General features: G+C 34.7%; 1 protein-coding gene across 3 annotated transcripts in view; it reads left to right on the top strand.

Annotated features, from left to right (window-relative positions):
• The window catches only part of LOC123531512 (receptor-type tyrosine-protein phosphatase N2-like), a 297,876-nt gene that overhangs the window by 258,977 nt on the left and 16,691 nt on the right, over positions 1-22,208 (top strand). For all 3 annotated transcript variants that reach the window (XM_045312552.2, XM_045312553.2, XM_045312551.2), the window contains 2 exons: positions 649-815; positions 20,008-20,061. In XM_045312552.2, the coding sequence (XP_045168487.2) occupies positions 649-815; positions 20,008-20,061 (221 nt within the window). The remainder of the gene's footprint in view (positions 1-648; positions 816-20,007; positions 20,062-22,208) is intronic.

The following is a 22,208-nucleotide window of genomic DNA, read 5'->3' as shown; positions in this document are numbered from 1 at the left end:
TCATATATTTCTTGAGTGTTACTTGTAAAACATGGTAATCCCTTTCATTGTAGCTTGAAAAAGTAGAGAAAGGATTTTACAGAATTAAGTAAATACAGCTCAGATATATATCTAGAAATTTAAGAAATCCACCATTTTATTTTTTGTTGCCATGGAAATGTTGGATTTAATCCTAGATGTGGGATTCGTAGTTGGAGTTTCTGCAGAGAAGGTCCCCAAGGCCAAAGTGGAGTTTATTCTAGTTTAGTTTATACTTACTTGTTTTAGCTCCATTGTGATGAAAGCTTTAAGCTTATTTGAACCACTCTCGACTCTGCTTCCTGGGAAAACCAGTACTGGTATCATATGAGAAGTCATGGTCACTACCCCAGTGGGGCTCGAACCCACTACCCTGTAAGCCCTGAATTGAGCGGCCGATACCTTATCCATTAGACCACCACTCCCCTTTATTCTAGATTGATTTGGCTGGGTATGGGCCATGGAGGACATGCTCCCTTGTTGGCTAGACATCACCCCTGGCTGGTTTCCTTCAGTTGTTATGAAGTTCTTAGGAGGAATTGACCCTGATAATTAGGCAAATCAATTTCTGAGATGTCTGTTGTCAAATAGTCTCAGGGTTTTGTCATATTATATCTTATCATATTGTAGGTACATCTTGTGTCTGAGCACATCTGGTGTGAAGATTATCTGGTGAGAAGTTTCTACTTGAAGAATCTTCAGACCGGCGAGACTCGCACAGTTACACAGTTCCACTTCCTGACCTGGCCAGACCTTGGTATTCCTGGATCGATTAAGGCACTTCTTGACTTCAGAAGGTAGTGTGTAACTGACTATAGTGTTGTTGAAGTACCAGTCACCTGTATATACCTGTCATCTGTTTTACACTATCTTACATGCCTGCCTGTTTACCAAACTAGAGGTAGAGCAGGGAATGTGGAACTTAAGCATTAGCAATATTTCTTATCCAAGCTGTCTCAAGGGTTTGGAAAACACCTGCCTTGCACTGGCAGAAGTGTAAGATCATTGTTTTTGCCTATCATTTAAAAAGATGTTGTAAATTTCCAGTCACAATGACAGATAAGATCTGTTATTTCCAGAATTATGCATATAGTTATAATGTATAATGTGACAGATATTTCTGACATACTTTAAGTTTAGTTTTTGCTTTGGAAAAACAGATATCTATCCAAAGCATGTGTTAAATTAGATGTCATGTACTTATAAGCTGTATTTTTCAATCAGCTGTTAGCGTTTTGGCAGTGATTGAGCTGGCAGGATGGGCAAATTTGTAATCTTTAGGCACTGTGGCCAGGTTGTAGATTCTAATCTAGGCACTGGCTTATATTAAATATATGTTGTATACTGTTTTGGTTTTTTCCTATAAATCCTGTATCTCATCTGTGTTTTGAGGAAAATATTGAGTACTCTAAACATATTTCAGAAAATGTAATTGTGTAAATGGAAGGAGTTTATCATTTCTTTATATTGTATTCATAAGGTACCAACATAGATAATCTAAATAATATTAAATTATGTTTTATGATACTATAAAGACTTTGCTATCTTTGTTAATGGTAGTGCTTTGGTGATAAATACTAGGGACCATGTGTTACATGTGATATGGTGGGTGGGGGGGGGGAACATGCTTGGTTGTTGGTAACATCTGTCTGTTTTAAATAACACTGTTTTCACTAGCTACAGATATCATTTACCCAAAAGTTACAGAAACTCCTGAGCTGTAGATGTCCTGTTACCTAGGACTGCAGTTTTTGTATTCATAAGCTCTCTATACATCCATGTTCCCTGGGACTGCAGTTATCATATTGATTGTTCCCAAGAGCTGTGGACATCCATATTCCAAAGGATGCAGACATAATGTGCCCTAGAACTGCAGTAATCATGTTCCCTAGGGATGTTAACATCCATATTCCTAGGGATGCAGAGGTCACGTTCCTTATGACTGCAACTGACCTTACGCCAGTGTTGATTGACAGGTTCCAACTGACCAATCAGATAACAGAACTGATAAGCCTTGTTGTTAGCCGCCATTTTGTCCGTCAAACTTAGTGCCGGACTCGCCAGTCAAAGAATATAAATACCACCGAAAAATCGTCCAAAATGGTAAAAAGGTAACGTTAAGACACCTTTACACCAGACACAGGGAAGAGAGTGTAATACTAGAGCGCTTCCCTTTTCCAAATCCACTCTCAGACCTCGCATATTGTCAACGATGTATCAGGCTCTGTGGACGTCCTCAAGAATAGTTGATCTTAAAAATCTTATAAGAGTGTTTAAAAATAAAGCAATTCGACTTAGCACTCATTGTGTTATAACGTTTTAATTATTTCATTTAAATCAGAGTAAAATTCTATGAAAATTAACTTTCTTATTTAACAAAGTGCCAAGTATTCTTTATTCAATAGTAAAAATATTCCATCAGTTACCAGAGTAACTGGTATGTACTGATAAATCACAAGTATTTGATGTTCTATATTATTTGAATGGTAACGTGTAAATATTATGTCTTAATGTACTGGAAACATGATTTATGCATTTTTTAAGGTTTACATCAATCTCCCACTGGTGTATGTTGAGTCATACCTGGGTGATAATACAACAAATAATAGACATGATAAAAAACTATGATTAATATAAGATTATTTTTAATGAGTCTAATCAACAATTTTCCAGGCGCTCAAAGTTTTGACTAAGCACTCGGTGTGTGCTTTCGTTCTAAATTTCATTTTAATAGACAGCGTAAACTTCGTCTAAAATTCCAGAAAAAATAGTATATTTCGTATAAAGAAGATATGTTCTTAAACAAAAAATTATACATTCATTCTGTATACTTTATAAAGAAATTTGGTAGGCTCAAACATTGTTTTAAGCTGCGATGTGCCGGTACATGTCTTGAAATATGAGTATGGACTATATCATCGCCTTGGACTATATCTTATTTATTTATCATTTACACGTTTTAATTCTAATAAGAAAACTTTCTTTACTTATACTTAAAACACATCATGTCTAAGTATTAGACATTAAATGCTATGTATCTGAATAATGTTGAACAATGATATGAGCATCTTAAATGAGTTCCGGTATTTCGAAATCCGACGTTTCTTAAAATGACACAAGTGACAATTTTTTCATGTAAATTACCTTATTTAATTTATCTAATTATTTTGAAATAGGATTCAGAATCCACAGTCTGATTTCAACCTTAATTAATAAAAATCAATGTCCTAGTCTGCTTAATATAGTCATACCCTACATGATTTCCGGGAGATCGAAATTTGACGTTTCTATAATGAAAAAGAAACAGACAATTAAAAAAAACCCACAAAATCAGCGATAATGGTTTCAGAGATTTCTCCGTCTTTTTTACTTGTTTTCCGCTCGGCCCCCTGCCTTGTTTAGTTTTCCTCATACTCGGGTGCAGTTCCCGGCTTTTAACAACAACGTATTGTTGTTTTTTGTAGAATTTATGTTTCTCTACAGAACATCCACTTATTAACGATTGTGTTTTGTCTTTTCACTTTAGAAATACGTGTGAATTGAGGTAGCGTACGCCGAAATCAACTAGAATGTCCGGCAAAATATTTCTGCCGCCGCCATTTGATTCCTTTGTTTGTCGGGCCTAGCATGAATTGTTCCCCCTGAAAACTGGTAGGCGTGGCTACAGGCTATCTGGCGTAAGGTCAATTATCATGTTCCCTTTGGCAAAAACACCATGTTCCCTTAGGCATTTTCCAAGGCAATTGAAGATACAGAGATATTACCCAATCTCAATATAATTGAAAAAGGTAAACTTTTCCCTGCAACAAAAGCAATGTAAAAATGTTATTTTAAATGATAATTCATTGATAAAAAGAGTTAAAGGAACAGTTTTTTTCTTAAGTAGTTGATAGAACAAGCAGCAACAAAATTACCATAACTCATTTGAATGTCCAAGAATGTTCTTTGGCATAGTGTTTTAAAACAGGTAGATTCTTTGATACCGACATGAGAATATTAAAGAGCTGGTTATTAAAATATGTATCAATGAAACGTTGTATCAAATGTATATATTCTCAATTAGAAAAACTTTTATTGAAATGTTTTGTGATTTGTTGCCATTAGTAATACTGTAACAGATAATGTTATATACAACAAACACCTGAGACTAGCTTGTATGAAATGAATTCATTAAATTTTGTGAAATCTTTCTTTTTCTGCATGAATAAATGCAAAAAATAATTTCTCAAGTCTTATGTTTCTTTGATAGCATTTACATACTCTAAAAAATATTTTATTGCTTTGAGTTTTGTGGCCCTCACAATTTGTAAAGTTGTGCACCTGGGGCCTTGTTTCGGATTTCACCCGGTCAGACCAAAGTTAAGCCTTGGACAAAGTAAAAAATATACATAAAGGGCCTAAAAAGTTGTGTCATACTTATCTCTAAAGAATTCAACTAAGGGTTTTGAAACCTGGTAGGATTGTTATTCAGCATGTGAAGGTGAACAACTGGGTTTTAGTTTGGATTTCACTTGGCCTGATCAGAGTTATTGCCCTTGATGATAAAAAATATACTTAAAGAGCTTATAAGTTTGTTTTGCCTATATTAAAAGGATTTGAGCTGGAGTCATGAAACCTTACAGGAATATTGTTTCACATGTGAAGTTATGCACTGAGGTTTTGTTTGGGATTTCACTCAGACCAGAGTTATGGCCCCTGACTTCGGAAAAAATATTCAAAATTATATCAGCAAAAATATGTCAAAATGCACCAGGGCTGTTTATTGTGTGCACCGTTTTCTATTCAGTCAGTAAATTTTCAGTGAACACCCCTTTGAATAATAAATGGTACTGCCCAAATTGAATGATGGACCAGTCCACTTTTAGAAATTTAGCAGGGTAAGGCTTTGTTACAGAAATTTGTTTCCACTTTCAGATCATTTTAAATCTCTTCACAGACTTACTACTTGAAAAATTTTCAAGAGAACTATTTAGGAAAATTGTCAGAAGTTATTTAGGAAGAAGCCAGGAATGAGGTTGTTAAAATGCAATATACGTCAATGATTGGAGAAGAATGTTCAATGATTAGTCATAGATGCTGTAAATCCTGATGGATTTGGACTGAAATCGTGTGTGTGCTTGGCATACGAGATCACGGCTTACGGTGGAAAGATACTGAAAATCAGCATGTAGCACATTAAATCCAATTTAGGCTGTCTTGAGAGATGTTTCATTAGCTTCGTGGAGAACTGAAGCAGGAGGTTCGCTTCATTCTTCCTCATTGATTTTTCAAAATCAGACTAAAGACATTTTCTATAATCAATATAAAGTGCAGACTTTAGATGCCTGTATAGTTGTTGGGTTGTCATCGAGCTATGAAGCATGTAACAGACTGCCGTGATAACATTTCATATTCCTACACAAGAATTATCTTTTCTGTTTGCTTCATGCTCGGGTATTTGTTAAAAAAAATCAGTTTGTGCTTAACATATTCTAAAAAATGTTATTTTTAGACAGTTTAACATCCTCTGTGGCAACTAGAGCCAGTGTGAAATGTATTACTACGAAAAAAATTAGGCAGGAGTGTTATAATCTTGGAGATCACATTCCTGACACAAAATGTGTGCTGTTCTATACCATGATTTTGTGGGCGACTGTATGCTGTATCTTGATTGTAAGTCAGTTCACTTCATTACAAGTTGCTTAAGCTCTGGTAAATTGAAATTGTCGATAAACCTAGGTTAATACAACTTACGAGACACAGGACTCGGTATTATTATTCACAGCCTAATTATTTTATAGCTACAAATAACAGGTTGTCTAACAGTTTGTTGTTGCCATAGTAACCGATTTATCTGCAAGATTCCTAATTAATGATAAAAACAATCAATGCATTCCACTTACGGGCGATATCTGAAAATCTTAATCTATAAAAGGCATTGACGGCTCGTAGCACTATCTGTTGCCCAATCAGAATTAATGCTGTATAGTGGTTTGTATTGAAACGTCTTGTCAGATCCTCTTTATGCACCTATAGTCACGTGTCTTTTAAATAAATATACATTTCGTAACAGACAGATTAAGTCTCGTACTAATTGGATACTTGAGCTAGCGCCATATACGTAAAACATTTGAAATAGTTTCATTGTATCGGAAATTTAAGTAGGTCGTTTTGTCTGATGATGTTTTACCAATTTTGGAAAAGAAACTTGTCTCATCCAGGCCTGTATCTATAAAAGGCATTGCTCTATACATCCTCTGCTTAATAAGACATGTAGTTAATGTATCACACTTTTTAACTTTTTGAATATAATATTACATGTTTGTAAATCTGAAATATAAACATAAGCCTCTTCTGTAGATGTCTACCAACAAATATTTCTTACTTAGCTGACGTAAAAAGAGAATTGAAGTTTCTGAAAATGCAGAAGTTTTAACAAAAAGCCCACATTCAGTTACTTTTTAGCATTGTACTCGCCCTGATGTCAGCGTCCCCATTGGTTAAATTTTTTGATAAAGTTAAATATATCTGTTACTATCAAAGCTATTGACTTGAAACTTAAAATATTATTTACTATCAAAGACTATGCCAGGAGAAACAATACCCATAACTCTGATTGAATTTTGACAGAGTTATGCCCTTTTTTAACTGGCAAAGCTCTAAGTCAGAGTCAGGCACTGAGAAAAGTCGAGTGTGCTGTCTTACGGACAGTTCTTGTGTTATTTATGTTATAAATCTAATGGTTGCACATTATATATTATATTATACTATTACATCATTTCATTTCATTGGCACAAAACTTAGTGGTTTAGGCCAGAGTGCCTACTTTGAAATAAATCGAGAAATTTGTCCTTTGAACATAAAAATAAATGGGAATTTTTCATATTTATTGGGGTTTGATTTTGTGTCCAGATTGACTCCACAATGAAGTCCACAAGAATTACTCCTCCACACATATCAACTATTTCACTGTAAATGTAATGTTTAAATAAGATAAATGAGAAATTTGATCGTTAAAATTGCATGTTTATGGTATATTGAAATTTTCAACTGACACGGAAACATAAATGGAATTGCATTGCAGCGTATTGAATTGTTCTCTATAACATACATTGAACTCCCGTATGAATTTGCTAAAAAAGAAATCAAACTGCTTTTCAATAATTCTTTAATGTGCCCTGCGCCAAAATTAATGATCCACGCGACAACACTGCTTAATATTGATTTAGATCAATCGGGGACCGAATAATTTCCAATAATATTCACCTCTCAATCAATAGTCCATTGAGACAAAATTACCATCACCCTCTTCATTTTCTGCTTGTTATTTCATGATAATACATCCATTGATTATTGATTGTTAATAATTTGGTTATTTTTATTGTTAATTGCAGTAAAACGCGACAACTGTGACAAAAGTATGTCTGGCAAATTGATACTGGGGAATTGTGTTTCATTTTACCGGAGTCAGAATACAATTTTGATTACATGAACTATAAGTTTGTTCTTGTCTATAAAAAAAAAAGTTCTGGTGTTGAAATGAATGTTAAATACAACAGTAAAGCTTGTTTTCTTGTAATTATTCAAATTGCTAATTTCCATATTTGGCAAATTTTCTTTCACAGCTAAAAGCTTGAGATAATTAAAAAAGATTTCTTTTAAATTTTTTTCACCTACTTTGATTTGAATACCAAGTAATGTCATTAGTAGTTAAGGTCAGGGGCAAAACAAAGACAATAAAACAAATAATATGAGCCGTGCCATGAGAAAACCAACATAGTGGGTTTGCGATCAGCATGGATCCAGACCAGCCTGCGCATCCGCGCAGTCTGGTCAGGATCCATGCTGTTCGCTTTTAAAGCCTACTGCAATTAGAGAAACCGTTAGCGAACAGCATGGATCCTGACCAGACTGCGCGGATGCGCAGGCTGGTCTGGATCCATGCTGATCGCAAACCCACTATGTTGGTTTTCTCATGGCACGGCTCATATGGTAACCATAGAGACCATGGTAAAAATAGGGAATCGTTTGATTCATAATGATGATCCTCATAATGGAAGGTATTATAATGAACCAATATTTCATTAATTAAATAAAAATTGATTTTTCTGGATTCATTAGGAAGTGGGTAAAGGTAAAATTGACATAAATATAAGCTGTGTCTGGAGCACCCTGACATCGTTTGTTCTCGGCCAAGGTGTTAAATCCTATAACAGGTTCAGCAATGTGATTAATTAAACTTGTGGACTTGGATATTTTATAAATCTCACTGCTTGCCTCTGGCTGATTACACTTATTAGTGTCTAATTAGTGTGTGTGACATGTCTGCAAGTTGTTCACCTGCTGCTTCAACTGTTAAAACTTTTTTTGTCAGCAAAAAAATGTAAAAAAATGCACATTTGCAAAAATTAGAGAAATGATTACTGAAAGATCAGAAAATTTGGCGAGGGATTTATTTTCGCTTTATTTGCTATTGATATTCATGAAAAAAAAACTAAAATAATTTATAAATAGCTTTATATGTGTAATAAGATAATAGGGTTATTATAACAGTTGCTCGATCTGGGATGCTGTATTCAGCTCAAGTGGATTTTGCCAGATCGGATCTCAAGAGGCACGCATGCGCCAAGTGTGATCCATCCTTGCAAAATCCACGAGAGCCAAATACAAAATCTCAGGTCTAGCTACTGTTGTAATGACCCTTTAATTACATACCTCCATCTTTTTGTTTGTTTATTTGTAATAAAAGGAAATCTTAAATGTAGCCATACTTTATAATCCAGAAAGTATTATCATTACTTGTGATTTTAGATTACTTATCGCATAGTGCGGCAATTTTCCTTTGATCTTTGCAGCATGTTATACATAGTAACACACATTACTACTACAAAACTGTGCTGATATCTTACAAAACTGTTGCGATATATATCAACACGGAAATCTCTATGGAGTTTCATAAGAAAAAAAGTGTTCCGATATATATCAGCACAGTAAAACTGTTCCGCTATATATCGGAACACTTTTTCTCTATTGAGGTCCTATCAAGGGAGTATAATTTTTTCCTTTCAAAGAAAAGATGATTTTAGCTCCAATTTACAGTTCACAGAGAAAGAATTGTCACAAACACCTACATTTATAAAGTAAAAGAATAAATAAACTAGAATATTTCAAAAACTTGATAGTTATTGCCAAATTCAAAAATACATGAAATATATGAAATTCTGAGATTTCTCAAATGTTTCTTTTTCTTTGATTTTTTTTTACAAACAAAACAACAAGTTTTACAATATGTCTGGCCAATGAAATGCAAAGATTTAAAACCAATGCAGAAATTTGTTGGGTACTTTTATCTGGGGAACACATTTTCTAAAACAGAAGTTTTGGTGTTTCAGTCAGCGAGGCGCAGAAAGGGAATCAAAATAGTAAAAATAATAATAAACAAATTTAAATGAAAATAATATATAATTTTTTTTGATAAACTATGCGATAAAACAGTTATAATATGTAATGCTCGTGTGTTACGAGGATATATCAGAGCTAGGGGTACATCGAGGGTATTTTTCTCTGCCTACCGGCCTCGACGATATGTGCAGAGAAAAATACCCTCGATGTACCCCTAGCTCTGATATATCCTCGTAACACACTCTCACACATACTATAACTATTACATATCAGTACCTGTCTCACGGTACAACACCTGAACTAATGTAATATTTTGAATTATGAGTTCTAAGCTCTAAATTTATGACACAAAAGATAAATAATAAAACCACCACCAAGATGGTATTTATATAGCAGTGAAAGACAGAGATATCAAAGGGGGATGGGATGATGCCAATAAGCATCATAAACATAGGTGTGGTATTATTAACCTTTAGCATGCTAGATAAATTGTCGTCTGCTGGAAATGTCAAGTCTGCTAAAATTGTAAAGTTCATTCAATTTGCTCCAAAATTGGAAGAAATATTGTCAGAGTAGCAAACAGCTTGGAACCTGATCAGACGCCGATTTAATCGGCGTCTGATCTGGTTCCAAGCTGTTTGCAAAGGCTGTTAAATTCGCCTGCAGCAGGCTAAGGGTTAAACATGTATATAACATATGGGAGCAACATTTCTGTTGCCACTTGCCAGACAATTTTTCTGCGAAATATATTCAGTCCTAATTCACCACACTCCCTTAAATGACCCTGAAATGCACAGAGGTAAACAGATCCTTCTCAGTTCAAATTTTGTTGAGACTGTTTACCTTTTGGTAAATTTAAATACTTAATCAATGAGAAATATTCCCTTTAAACAAAGAAAAGACAAAATATTTTGTCTTAAAAAAAGTCTAGGTTGCTTTGAAATCATGAAACAGGGAAAACTGGCACTGTTAAAAAAAAAACTGTAACTGCATTTTGGCAGATTTTTTAAGCCATATTTGGTAGTTTCTTTTGAAAAGCTACATGCAAGTGTCAGATATCTACAATTAAAATGATAGATTGAAGCATTGAAGCACACATTTCCGAAATGTGTGTTTATTTTGTTGTTTAGAGTATCAATACAATACTGAATGTGAATAAATCATGTTTCGGTATCAGTTTAAGATTGGTTTCTTGTGCAAAATTTACACACACACAAAAACAGGCATATTCTTAAATAAAGAAATTCTAATTGATAGATATCCTAATTTTATGCCCCAAGGGAGGCATATAGTTTTGAACCGTCTGTCGTCTGTCGTCTGTCATCTGTCGTCTGTCGTCGTCGCAATTCGTGTCCGTCCATATCTTGTCATCGATGGATGGATTTCAATAACTTGCATGATGTGTACCACAGTAAGACGACGTGCATCGCAAACCCAGTCCGTACTCAAGTCAAGGTCACACTAGACTAAAGATAGTGCATTGAGGCGTGTCGTCCATATTTGTCTCGATGGAGGATTTCAATAACTGCATAATGTGACCACATAAGACGACTCATGCGCAAGACCAGTCCGTAGCTCAAGGTCAAGTCACCTAGACGTTAAAGATAGTGCATTGATGGCGTGTCCGTCCATATCTTTGTCTCGAGGGATGGATTTCAAATAACTTGCATTAATGTTACACAGTAAGACGACGTGCATGCGCAAGACCCAGGTCCGTAGCCAAAGGTCAGGTCACACTTAGACTTAAAGGATATGCATTGATGGGCTTCCGTCCATATCTTTGTCATCGATGGATGGATTTTTCAATAACTTGGCATTAATGTGTACCACAGTAAGACGACGTGCAGTGCGCAAGACCCAGGTGCGTAGCTCAAAGGTCAAGGTCACACTTAGACGTTAAAGATCATTTTTCATGATAGTGCATTGATGGGCATGTCCGGTCCATATCTTTGTCATTCATGCATGGATTTTAAAATAACTATGCATGAATGTGTGACACAGTAAGACGATGTGTCGCACGCAAGACCCAGCTCCATAGGTCAAAGGTCCTAAACTCTAACATCGGCCATAACTATTCATTCAAAGTGCCATCGGGGGCATGTGTCATCCTACGGAGACAGCTCTTGTTTGTGTGTAATTTTATAGCTGAAAACATTTGATCTATCAAACAAGATAAACATTACCATCATTTAGGGTGGGTTTTTTTTTTTGCATTATATGTCGAAACCTTTATAAAAATTATCACCCTTCTTCAAATTAAACAAAAAATTTGTTAATAGTGTTGTTTATTATTTACCCTGCAGCTCTTAACCCTTACCCTGCTAAATTTCTATAATGAACTTGTCCATCTTCCAATTTGGACAGTACCATTAACTGTTAAAAGGGGTGCTTACCAAAAAGATACTGGCTGAATAGCGAACAGTGCAGATCTTGATCAGACTGCACGGATGTGCAGGCTGATCATGATCTACACTGGACGCAAAGGCAGAAACAATCGTGTCCAGCATGGTAAGGGTTAAAGAAGCAAATAGCACTGCATGGAGAGATAACCATGTCTTATATGTAATAATGCTCTATGATTTGGAAATGATTTTTTAAACTTTGGTACTCCGGGTTTTCAACGGCCATTTCATCTTTAAGCCGTCAGCTCAAACACTTCTAAGCCTTTCCAGGTTACTGCTAAGTACATTAATGTGACGGATGTTATGTGCAGGTGCTTGTGCATTGGAAACTGTCAGATATGCCTTTAATTTTGAGAATGTTAAAACTTTGTATTTAGTCAATGCACAGACCAATGTAAATACTGCAAAACTGTCATGTGATTATACAAAGTTTGATTTCATACTAAATAATAAAGAGCTAAATATACAGTTCTGGGCATCTTGCAGCACAGATTCATAGTCCCCTTTCCCATTATAATATACAGTTCTGGGCATCTTGCAGCACAGGTTCATAGCCCCCTTTCCCATTATAATATACAGTTCTGGGCATCTCGCAGCACAGATTCATAGCCCCCTTTCCCATTATAATGTACAGTTCTGGGCATCTCGCAGCACAGATTCATAGCCCCTTTTCCCATTATAATGTACAGTTCTGGGCATCTCGCAGCACAGATTCATAGTCCCCTTTCCCATTATAATGTACAGTTCTGGGCATCTCGCAGCACAAATTCATAGCCCCCTTTCCCATTATAATGTACAGTTCTGGGCATCTCGCAGCACAAATTCATAGCCCCCTTTCCCATTATAATGTACAGTTCTGGGCATCTCGCAGCACAATTCATAGCCCCCTTTCCCAATATAATGTACAGTTCTGGGCATCTCGCAGCACAAATTCATAGCCCCCTTTCCCAATATAATATACAGTTCTGGGCATCTCGCAGCACAAATTCATAGCCCCCTTTTCCCAGTATTTAGCATTTATCATTGCTTATGCTGGGCAGGATTGATTCTGCATTTGCAACCGTTGTAGATCATGATCAGCCTGCACATCTGTGCAGTCTGATCAAGATCTGCACTGTTCACTATTCTGTCAGTTCATTATAGAAATTTAGCATGGTAAGGGTTAAGACGGATTTTGAGGTAATATTAATATGCCTTTTTAGGAGTAACAAAAAAATTATAACATCTATAAATGGAACTTGGGTAATATGTAACTTGCTCTCATAAAAATTATTTAGACTTTCTTTCGATGAAAAATTCAGATTATATGTAAAAAGAGAGAGAGAAAAATTATTATACTTTTAGATAGCAAAAAAAACTTTAGAGGAATGAACTGAACTTACCTAATGTTAAATTACTTGTAGCTTGTGAAAAAAAAAGAAAATAAAAAGAGAATAAAATATAGAACAAAGTGATTTTTAGACAATAAAGGTAAAATATTTTATGGTTAAAAAATTGTGAAACTTTAGTACTATTAATGGTGTATGTAACATTATAAAATAGTAATGAAAATAATGAAATTGTGTAACAACAGGGATTTTATGGCAGTTTCATCTGATACTGTGAGATAGTAATTTATTGTAATTTCATTGTCTGTTTGAAGGTGGCAAGGGGAAATATTGGTTACTATTACAACAAAAGCTTTTATCAATGAGAGCACCTGTACCGTTATAGCAATTTATCACTCAAAATAATGACAATTATTGATTATTGTACATGTGTCAGTTTCATACATGATAATCACGATTTTCGAGCGATGTCCTGCCGATTTCTCGTATTAGAAATGCACGAGAGTTTTCCGACTTTCTCGTGGTCGTAGCTTAACAAAGGTTGTCATGGATGTTAGCTTGGCTTACATTGATTTTTTAATGTTAGTTTCTCTCATTTTGTCATTGAATCAGATAAATTCGAGATTTTCATGAATTACAAATCACTCGGTGTGGAGACTGCTATCGGAGTAGGTTAGGTTGGTGAACAGTGTTAGGAATTGTAACATGCTTTTAGTAGAGGGAAAAAATTAGAAATATATTAATGAACAGGAAAGACAGAGCTTTAAACAAGCTTCAATAAAATGTATGTTATTGAAAAGTCTGTGTTGGGGACAGGAAGTAAAGCAGTTGTGGGTGATAGTGTGACCATATGTGTAGGAAATTAAAGCTGCGAGAAATCAAATCTGATTTAATGAAAGGCAGAAGATGAACATGGGGGAAAAAGGTAATTTTTTGTTTATATTTGATTATTTTTTTCTTCAGCATACATGTTGAGTTTCATAGAGAGTGTGTGTGTGTTTTTTTTTTAAAAAGTCTTTTCTCTTTAATTATTGAATATTGGCTATTTTTGTTTGATTGTGTTTGAAAGTTCTGTATTAAAATGTTTTTGTAAATTAAAATATTATGATCTGTACAATTTTTCCTGTAGGCATGAGAAATGTTTTTTCTATTTGTTTAAATGTTTTTAATACACTTGGGGTATTTCATTGTTATGTCTGAGAGTGATGTATTATAACAAAGTATAGAAATTTTGCCATTTTTTCTTCAGTTAAATTTTTTATTAGATTTACTGATATACTTTTTTCCTAAAATATTTGGTACGGTTGAAAGAAAGAATTCTTTTTTTTGGGAATAGTTGAAACTTGAAGAAAGCCTAAGTTAGCCTATCTCATTTTTCAGTACAAATTAAATGAACAAATTTTTTTTTGAAAATGGTCACCGTTATAATACAGTTAAATCGTATCATTTTAATAAAACAAAAAAATGTTTGAATTTTGCATTTAAAAATATCATGAGAGGTTAGTAATATTAAATAGATTTTTGCTAAATGACTTGGAAATGTTTTTACAAACAGCTTATGGATTTCAGTAAAGAAATCAGTTATTAAAAAAATAGTTAAGTATTGGGACAGAAACTGTGTATTACAACTAGTCTGAATACCGGATATAGATTTTGATATATATCATGCAGTGCAAGGATTATTTTGTGACATTGTAACAATCTCGAGTCACAATTCTGTAAGAAACTTGTGATCTATTGCATGGAGGCATGGAATCACACACACACAGTTCTGCTGCAATTACTGAAAAACGGATATCATTTTTTTAAACAGGAATTGTTATTATTATTATGAAAAATTATTGGAGAATCCTACAAAATGGAAATTTAAGTCGGAATTTCAGGACAGGATTTACTAAAATGGATCATGCCATTCTTCGAGAAGATGTAGAGAGAAGTTGTCTGATTTCTTTAAGTTATTTATTATCTGGTGAAGATATGGAGGAAAGATGTCCTGTGGAAATAAGGAGAATCATCATAGAGAAGGATTGCTATTGGTGGTGGATATTTTTGCAACTGGCACAATTCTTCATGCTGTCTTTAATCCAGTACATAAAGTTGCACTTGATATCAAAGCATGTGATACAAATAGCATGATGTTTGAGTCAGCGTATTAACCAAGTATGTTTAGTTATTGCTCAAGTCATTGGATTGCTTTAGTCAGCTATATATTCTGTGCTTGTTGTATTGTATAGTTATATACATGTGTGAAAGCCATTAAAAAACGCAGGTTTCATCTAATAAGGCTATGGATGTCAGATGTTTGAAATTTGACAGTTTAATAATAGACACATTTCACTTGTGACAGACATAATGGTCAAATTAGCCACTGAGCAATTCTCGTAGCTAACAACCAAAATTTTGGAAAAATAATGACTTGCCCCTGACATGATCATAGAGAAGTCCCATGAAAAAAATCAATTAAGAAAACTTGCGTGTTTTTTTTTTTTTGCATCAAATGTATTTAAAGATAACTTCTGCAGCTGATTCTAAAACCAAGTACCTGTGTTTTTTTTTTTTGCACATTTTATGTTACACTGTAATATTGTATACACAATAATTTGCTTTTGTTTAACACCAAAAAAGCAGCTTTCGATTTTGCCAAAGATGAGTAGCCTTTATGCTATGGAAAAAAGCCATAATATGACTTTTATTTGATAGTAATAGTTTCCGGTAAATGTGCATAATTTTTTATTATGTTATCAATTAAAACACAAAATATCCTATATGAAGTTTTTACTAAAAGTTTAATGTCTGCAAGTGTAAGCAGAGTGTCCCAGGGGACATTACTCTTTTATAGTGAAACAATAACTATGGTACCTGGCTTTTTTATCAGGTTGTAGACCACAAATATTGCATGTAAGTATAGGATTATATGTTCATTTCAGTGAATAAAATCATGGAATACCATGGGCATTGGACTCAATGTTTACAGCAAAGTACTTTAAAATTACATGATGTATGATATGAATACCTAGATTTTAAATGTTTAAATATTTGAAATCACAACCTGTTGAATGACTTCAAAATTATCCTGTACATAACATAATTAAAACTTGCTTATTGTACATGTATTTGGTGGTGTCTGTTAATGTATGTGCTTTAATATAACAGCTTTATATATTGTGAAAACTGTCTATAAGTACTTATGTAGAACAGGTAGAGTTAGGTTCTCATCCAAAATCATCTCCCCTCTCCTAAACTTTTCAAACTTGAATTTGATCTTTCTAACCCTTACCCTGCTGGCGGCAAGTGATTCTGCCTTTGCGACCAGTGCAGACCAAGATCAGCCTGCACATCCATGCAGTCTGATCATGATCTGCACTGTTCGCCATTTAGTCAGTATCTTTTTTGGTATGCACCCCTTTTAACAGTTAATGGTACTGTCCAAATTGAAAGATGGATTAGTTCATTATAGAAATTTAGCAGGGTTTGGGTTAATTGCAGCAACTCTGTAAAATCAGACTATATTAATGATGTAAGTTATATATGTATAAAATTACAGCTTCACACATTTGAAAACAGTTCATAATACTCATTAAGAGAAGTTGGACAGAAAAAAGTCTTGGCTGAGAAAACTGTCATAAAATGTTCATTAAAGATCAATGAGTTATGGCAGATTTCTGACTAGCCCTCAACTTGATACAAGTTTGGTATCCTTTATAACCAATTATTTTGGAAAAAAATTGTGGTAATGTTAGTAAACTCGATGGAACTATCTTGTGCTTGTTGTTGTTGTTGTTTCCCAGTCTTTCAGTCGTCTCCCCTATTTCAATTTAAAATTATTCTCATAAATTCTAAAACTGTAATGAATTCTGAATTAATGAATGTCATTTTTCCTATGAATACGGTTTTTAATGGTGTAGAATTACTGGAAAAACTTTTCTTTCATGCTGTGTTACACACATGATTTATGATTGTAATAATTTCTTCTTTTTTTTTTTACTTTTTTATTTATCCCTTTTCTGCTTCTAAAACATTTGGTACAAAAATTTATGCATGCATGTATTTTATATTGATGTTGTTCTGTTGTTGTTTTTTTCTCCTTTTTTTTCTCAATATCAATGTTTTCTTTGTTGTTTTGTAATGCTGAAAAAAAACCTTTTTCATACAGAATTTGCATGACAAGACAGCAATTAACATTGTCATACCAAAAATGCAAATGATGCATGCATAATTTCCTTCCTTGCTAATGCGGAAAGTGAAAACAGTTTTTGGATATATTTCTTTTTTTATATCCTTGTTTGAAGATACTTTGGATTGCCTCCCTTGAAGTGAACAAAAATCAGCAAGCACAAGATGAGTTGTTGCCCTTGCATCTTGCTTTCATTGTCTATCAGGGAGCTTTTGTGGTTTAGCAATTGTGCATAAACCAAATTGCATAGTCACAAAAGTGATCTGAGGGGCAGTTTTCACACCTAACCAGTGAAAAACTTCACTAACAGTATAGCTTCACAACTAACCAGTGAATAGCTTCACTAATGGTATGTCTTCACAACTTTACAGAAACTAAGTTTGTTCTGCCGCTTACAAAAATTTAGTGAACATGGAGTAACACAGGTCACAGAGTGCACATAGTAGTGGGTAACTGCACATTATATGTTTCACAGTGGACAAGCAAAAACAACATTTAGGAATCACTGCACTTCGTGTTGAAGGAGGAGATTTAGGACATTTTCACTTCACTAGTGTCAAGAATGAAGACAGTTCAGGTATAGTAAACCAGGAGAAAGACGTCTCACAAATGAGAAGACTTAATGCTACTCTTGCTTTATCAGAAGATAAACAACTTCAAGTGTGTATGGTTCATAGAAAGTTTCATTAAAAGAGTTACATTACATTATAAGAGTGACATTTAAGCATATAATTTTTTTGAATGGTGCAGTCTACAGGAATTGTGCACAGTCTACAGGAATTGGTGCACAGTCTACAGGACTTGGTGCACAGCCTACAGGAATTGTGACATAATGAATTATATGAAAGCTTATCAGCAAAGAAGTCAGTTCACTCCCAGTCTATATCATCCACAAGAACATTGAATTTCAGTACACAGTCAAAGAACATTCTTTTACACAAAATAGAGAGAAAAGTTATAACAAAAGGATAGAATTGTGTTGAACAGAACAAAGAATAGTTTTATGGTTACAGTATAGCACAGGGCAACAGTGGTTATTCGCCAAATAAGAGCAGTGAATAATTGCCATTGTGGAATAGTTTGCCATTACAGAATACCTAGAAGGCAAATGGCTAGTGAGGATAATAAGCTGTCTCAGTAGAACTTTATAGTAGAACTTCTTTTCCAAAAGATTTTAAATAATGAATTAAAATAGAAGTAGTATAAGAGAGAGAGAGAGAAAGAGAGGTTTTTAAAAACTTGTTTGCCTCTAGTTCTGTGTCAGGATGATGATGTATGCTCATGATTTAAGGAAGGGTTAAAAAAAAAAAGATGAAAGAAGATTTAATCAATGCTAGATGTAAGCTCAGAAATACCCAGAATGAAACACAGAGGATATAATAAAACATTTGCCTGTGCGCATGCTCCCAGACCTCTTTACATCAGCGTGCTTTTATAGGTTATAGTATGAAATCTGATCCAAGCTACCTTCCAGTATGATGCCGAGAGCTGCACCATGAGAAAACTTACACAGTGCATTTGCGACCAGCATGCATCCAGACTAGATGCGCAGGCTGGTCTGGATCCATGCTGGTCGCAAACGCACTATGTTGGTTTTCTCATGGTATGGCTCAATTATGATGAAGAGACAGTGGCGCTGCTGTATTTTGCCCTTATTCTTTCATAAGATGGAAAAGTCTATGTAAATGTGTAACTTGATATATTATTTGCAAATTTCAAGAGAATGTCTGGCACGTCTTTTTATATAATTTGCAATTCAAGAGTATTGTAGTCTTAGGGAGTAACTTATGTTTGAGATTCAGTAAATCGATGAATACACAAACGGGATATTGTTGCATTTTAAGGTTTTTGAATACTTTCGGTTAATTTCTCTGTGAGTATGGAAAATGTTTAAGGAAGATAGAGAAATGTTATACAAAGGTTGAGAAAGAAATCTGTAATAACGAGAAGTTATATGCAAATTAATTCATAACATAACCTTTATTAGTCTCAGGTTGAAATGTGTTCAGATATCAGGTGTAGTGTTGAACAAAGGTTTTGGTAGAAATGTATTCACATTAGAGGTGCAGTGTTGCACAAAATTTGGGGTAGAAATGTGTTCTGATAGGAGGTGTACTGTTGCACAAAGGTTTTGGTAGAAATGTGTTTACATTAGAGGTGCAGTGTTGCACAAAATTTGGAGTAGGAATGAGTTTACATGAGAGATGCAGTGTTGCACAAAGTGTTGGTAGAAATGTGTTCATATAAGAGGTGCAGTATTACACAGAGGTCAGAGTTGAAATGTGTTCTGATGTCAGAGGTAGTGTTGCACAAAGGTTGGGGTAGAAATGTGTTCTGATAAGAGGTGCAGTGTTGTGCAATAGTTGAGTTAGAAAAGTGTTCAGATGTCAGATGTAGTGTTGCACAAAGGTTGGAGCAGAAATGTTATCACATGAGAGGTGCAATGCTGCACAAAGGTTAAGAGTATAAATGTGTTCACATCAGAGGTGCAGTGTTGCATAATAGTTGGGAAAGAAATTCAGGCAGGCACCACATTGCACAAACACTTGGAGGGTTTTTATGCTCAGAAGGCTGCCATTAACTCTTGATGATTACAGGTAGCAGAGTGTGGGAAATAAAAAGAAAAAACTAACATTTTTTTGTTGTTTTCTGTGAATGAATTACATAATATTGATAATGATATATTTTTCTTTTTGTATTTCAGGAAAGTGAACAAGTCGTATAGAGGACGCTCTTGTCCGATCGTTGTTCACTGCAGGTAACACTTCATTCATTATAATACTGCCATGTAAAGCAGTTTAGATTCTTAAATATGTTCTGAATCATAGTTATGTTGCCATTCATTTGTGTATGAAGTACCTCAGCCTGTTTTTAGGTTTACTGTAAACACCAACCATGTTTCAGATACAAATGAGAATTAATAAAACGGCAGTTCATTTTTAGCTGCCTTAGCACATGCGCTTAGAATGACATATTAGCTCACTTGAGCTCAAAAGCTCTAGGTGAGTTTTTAAGATCGTTGAATATCTGTCATTCTTATATTCTTTAGACACAAAGCCAGTTTTGGTCAGACTTCAGAGAAATATTCTTTGTTTTGTCCTCTTTCAAAAATCTTAAGTTTTGAGCCATCTAGGAAAAGTTATAGTTCCCATGGCAACCAAACCAAAAGGATAATATTTAAAAATCTTTTTCTCTGAAACAGCTGTCCAGAATTCAAAATAATTTCATAGCAGCGTTCTTTGGATGACAATCGGCCAGATTCCTTTTTACTCTGTATGGCTTTGTGGAAAACTTTTTTTTTTAAAACTTGATTGAAGCCACTGTCCTGATTTTAAAATAATTTTACACAAAATGTTCCTTGGGTGACCTTCCACCAAATTCTTGGATTATTCTGCTTTTTAAAAAGAAGATGGCTGCCAGGGGACAGGTTATGTTCTTTCTGATATTGGTATAGCGGAATTCTTGAGAATTTTCTTGTCAAAAATTGCTGGCTTAATTTCAAACGAATTTTGAAAAATTGTTTCTTGAGTGACCCTCAACCCCTCAACTAAATTCCTTCAGATTATTATGTCTCCCACCACACAGTGGTGTGGGAGACATATTGATTTATTCCAGTCTGTGTGTCTGTCTGTCACAAAGCTTGTCCGCACTCTTAAGTCGAACATTTCTCATCCGATTTTCACCAAACTTTAACAAAATGTGTTTGACCATAAGACCTCGGCCAAGTTCAATAACTAGTCAAATCGGTCCAGGCATATTGGAGTTATGGCCCTTGAATTACCAAAAATCGGGCTTTTTACTCTTGTCCGCACTCTAAGTCAAACATTCTCATCCGATCTTTACCAAACTTGAACAAAATATGTTTAACCATGAGACCTCAGTCAAGTTCAATAACTAGCCAAATTGGTGAGTTACGGCCCTTGAATTACCAAAAAACCGGCCTTTTTACTCTTGTCCGCATTCTAAGTCAAACATTTCTCATCCGATCTTCACCAAACTTGAACAAAATGTGTTTAACCATAAGACCTCGGCCAAGTTCGATAACTAGCCAAATCAGTCCAGGCATTTTGGAGTTACAGCCCTTGAATTACCGAAAAATCGGCCTTTTTACTCTTGTCTGCACTCTAAGTCGAACATTTCTCATCCGATCTTCACCAGACTTAAACAAAATGTGTTTGACCATAAGACCTTGGCCAAGTTCGATAACTAGCCAAATTGGTTCAGGCATTTTCAGGTTACGGCCCTTGAATTACTGAAAAATTGGCCTTTTTGCTCTTGTGTCTGCACTCTTAAGTCGAACATTTCTCATCCGATCTTCACCAAATTTGAACAAAATGTATTTGACCATAAGACCTCGGACAAGTTTGATAATGAGCCAAATCGGTCGAGGCATTTTGGAGTTATGGCCCTTGAATTGAAGAGAGTAAACAGTATATAAAGACTGACTTGCTATTTCGATAATTAAGCAGTAATGGGAGACATTCGCTTTTCTCAAAAGCAGCTCTAGTTTGGCTTTTTTTAAAAAAACATGGCAGTCTTGGGGGCCATTCTCGCATACCAGAGGTCTGCCGTAGTTCCCCGATTGAACCTCTGGCACATTTTGCTGGTGTTTTTAGTTTGGTTGCATTAAAGGTAAAACGTTTCAGCCGCTGTGAAAAGCAGATTGTGTCCTTTCAGATATCAATGTTGAATTACGAGGAATGTCATCATTTATTTAGGTAAATTTCTTAACCTCCAATCAGAGGATTAAATCTTTATTAATTGCAGTCTTGCAATGTTGTCATTATTCATTGTTAGCAAATACTTGCTCAAATATTATTTGAAGTTTTAAATTCCATGTGCCGAAAAAATGGTGAATAATAATTGGCTGAAACCATTCCCAGATATAATTATGAGTACGTATGT

The sequence above is a fragment of the Mercenaria mercenaria genome, chromosome 11 (genome assembly GCF_021730395.1).
Source record: "Mercenaria mercenaria strain notata chromosome 11, MADL_Memer_1, whole genome shotgun sequence".
NCBI lineage: Eukaryota > Metazoa > Mollusca > Bivalvia > Venerida > Veneridae > Mercenaria > Mercenaria mercenaria.
Note: the sequence above shows the minus strand (reverse complement) of the source record. Positions and strands in the feature narration are given on the sequence as shown.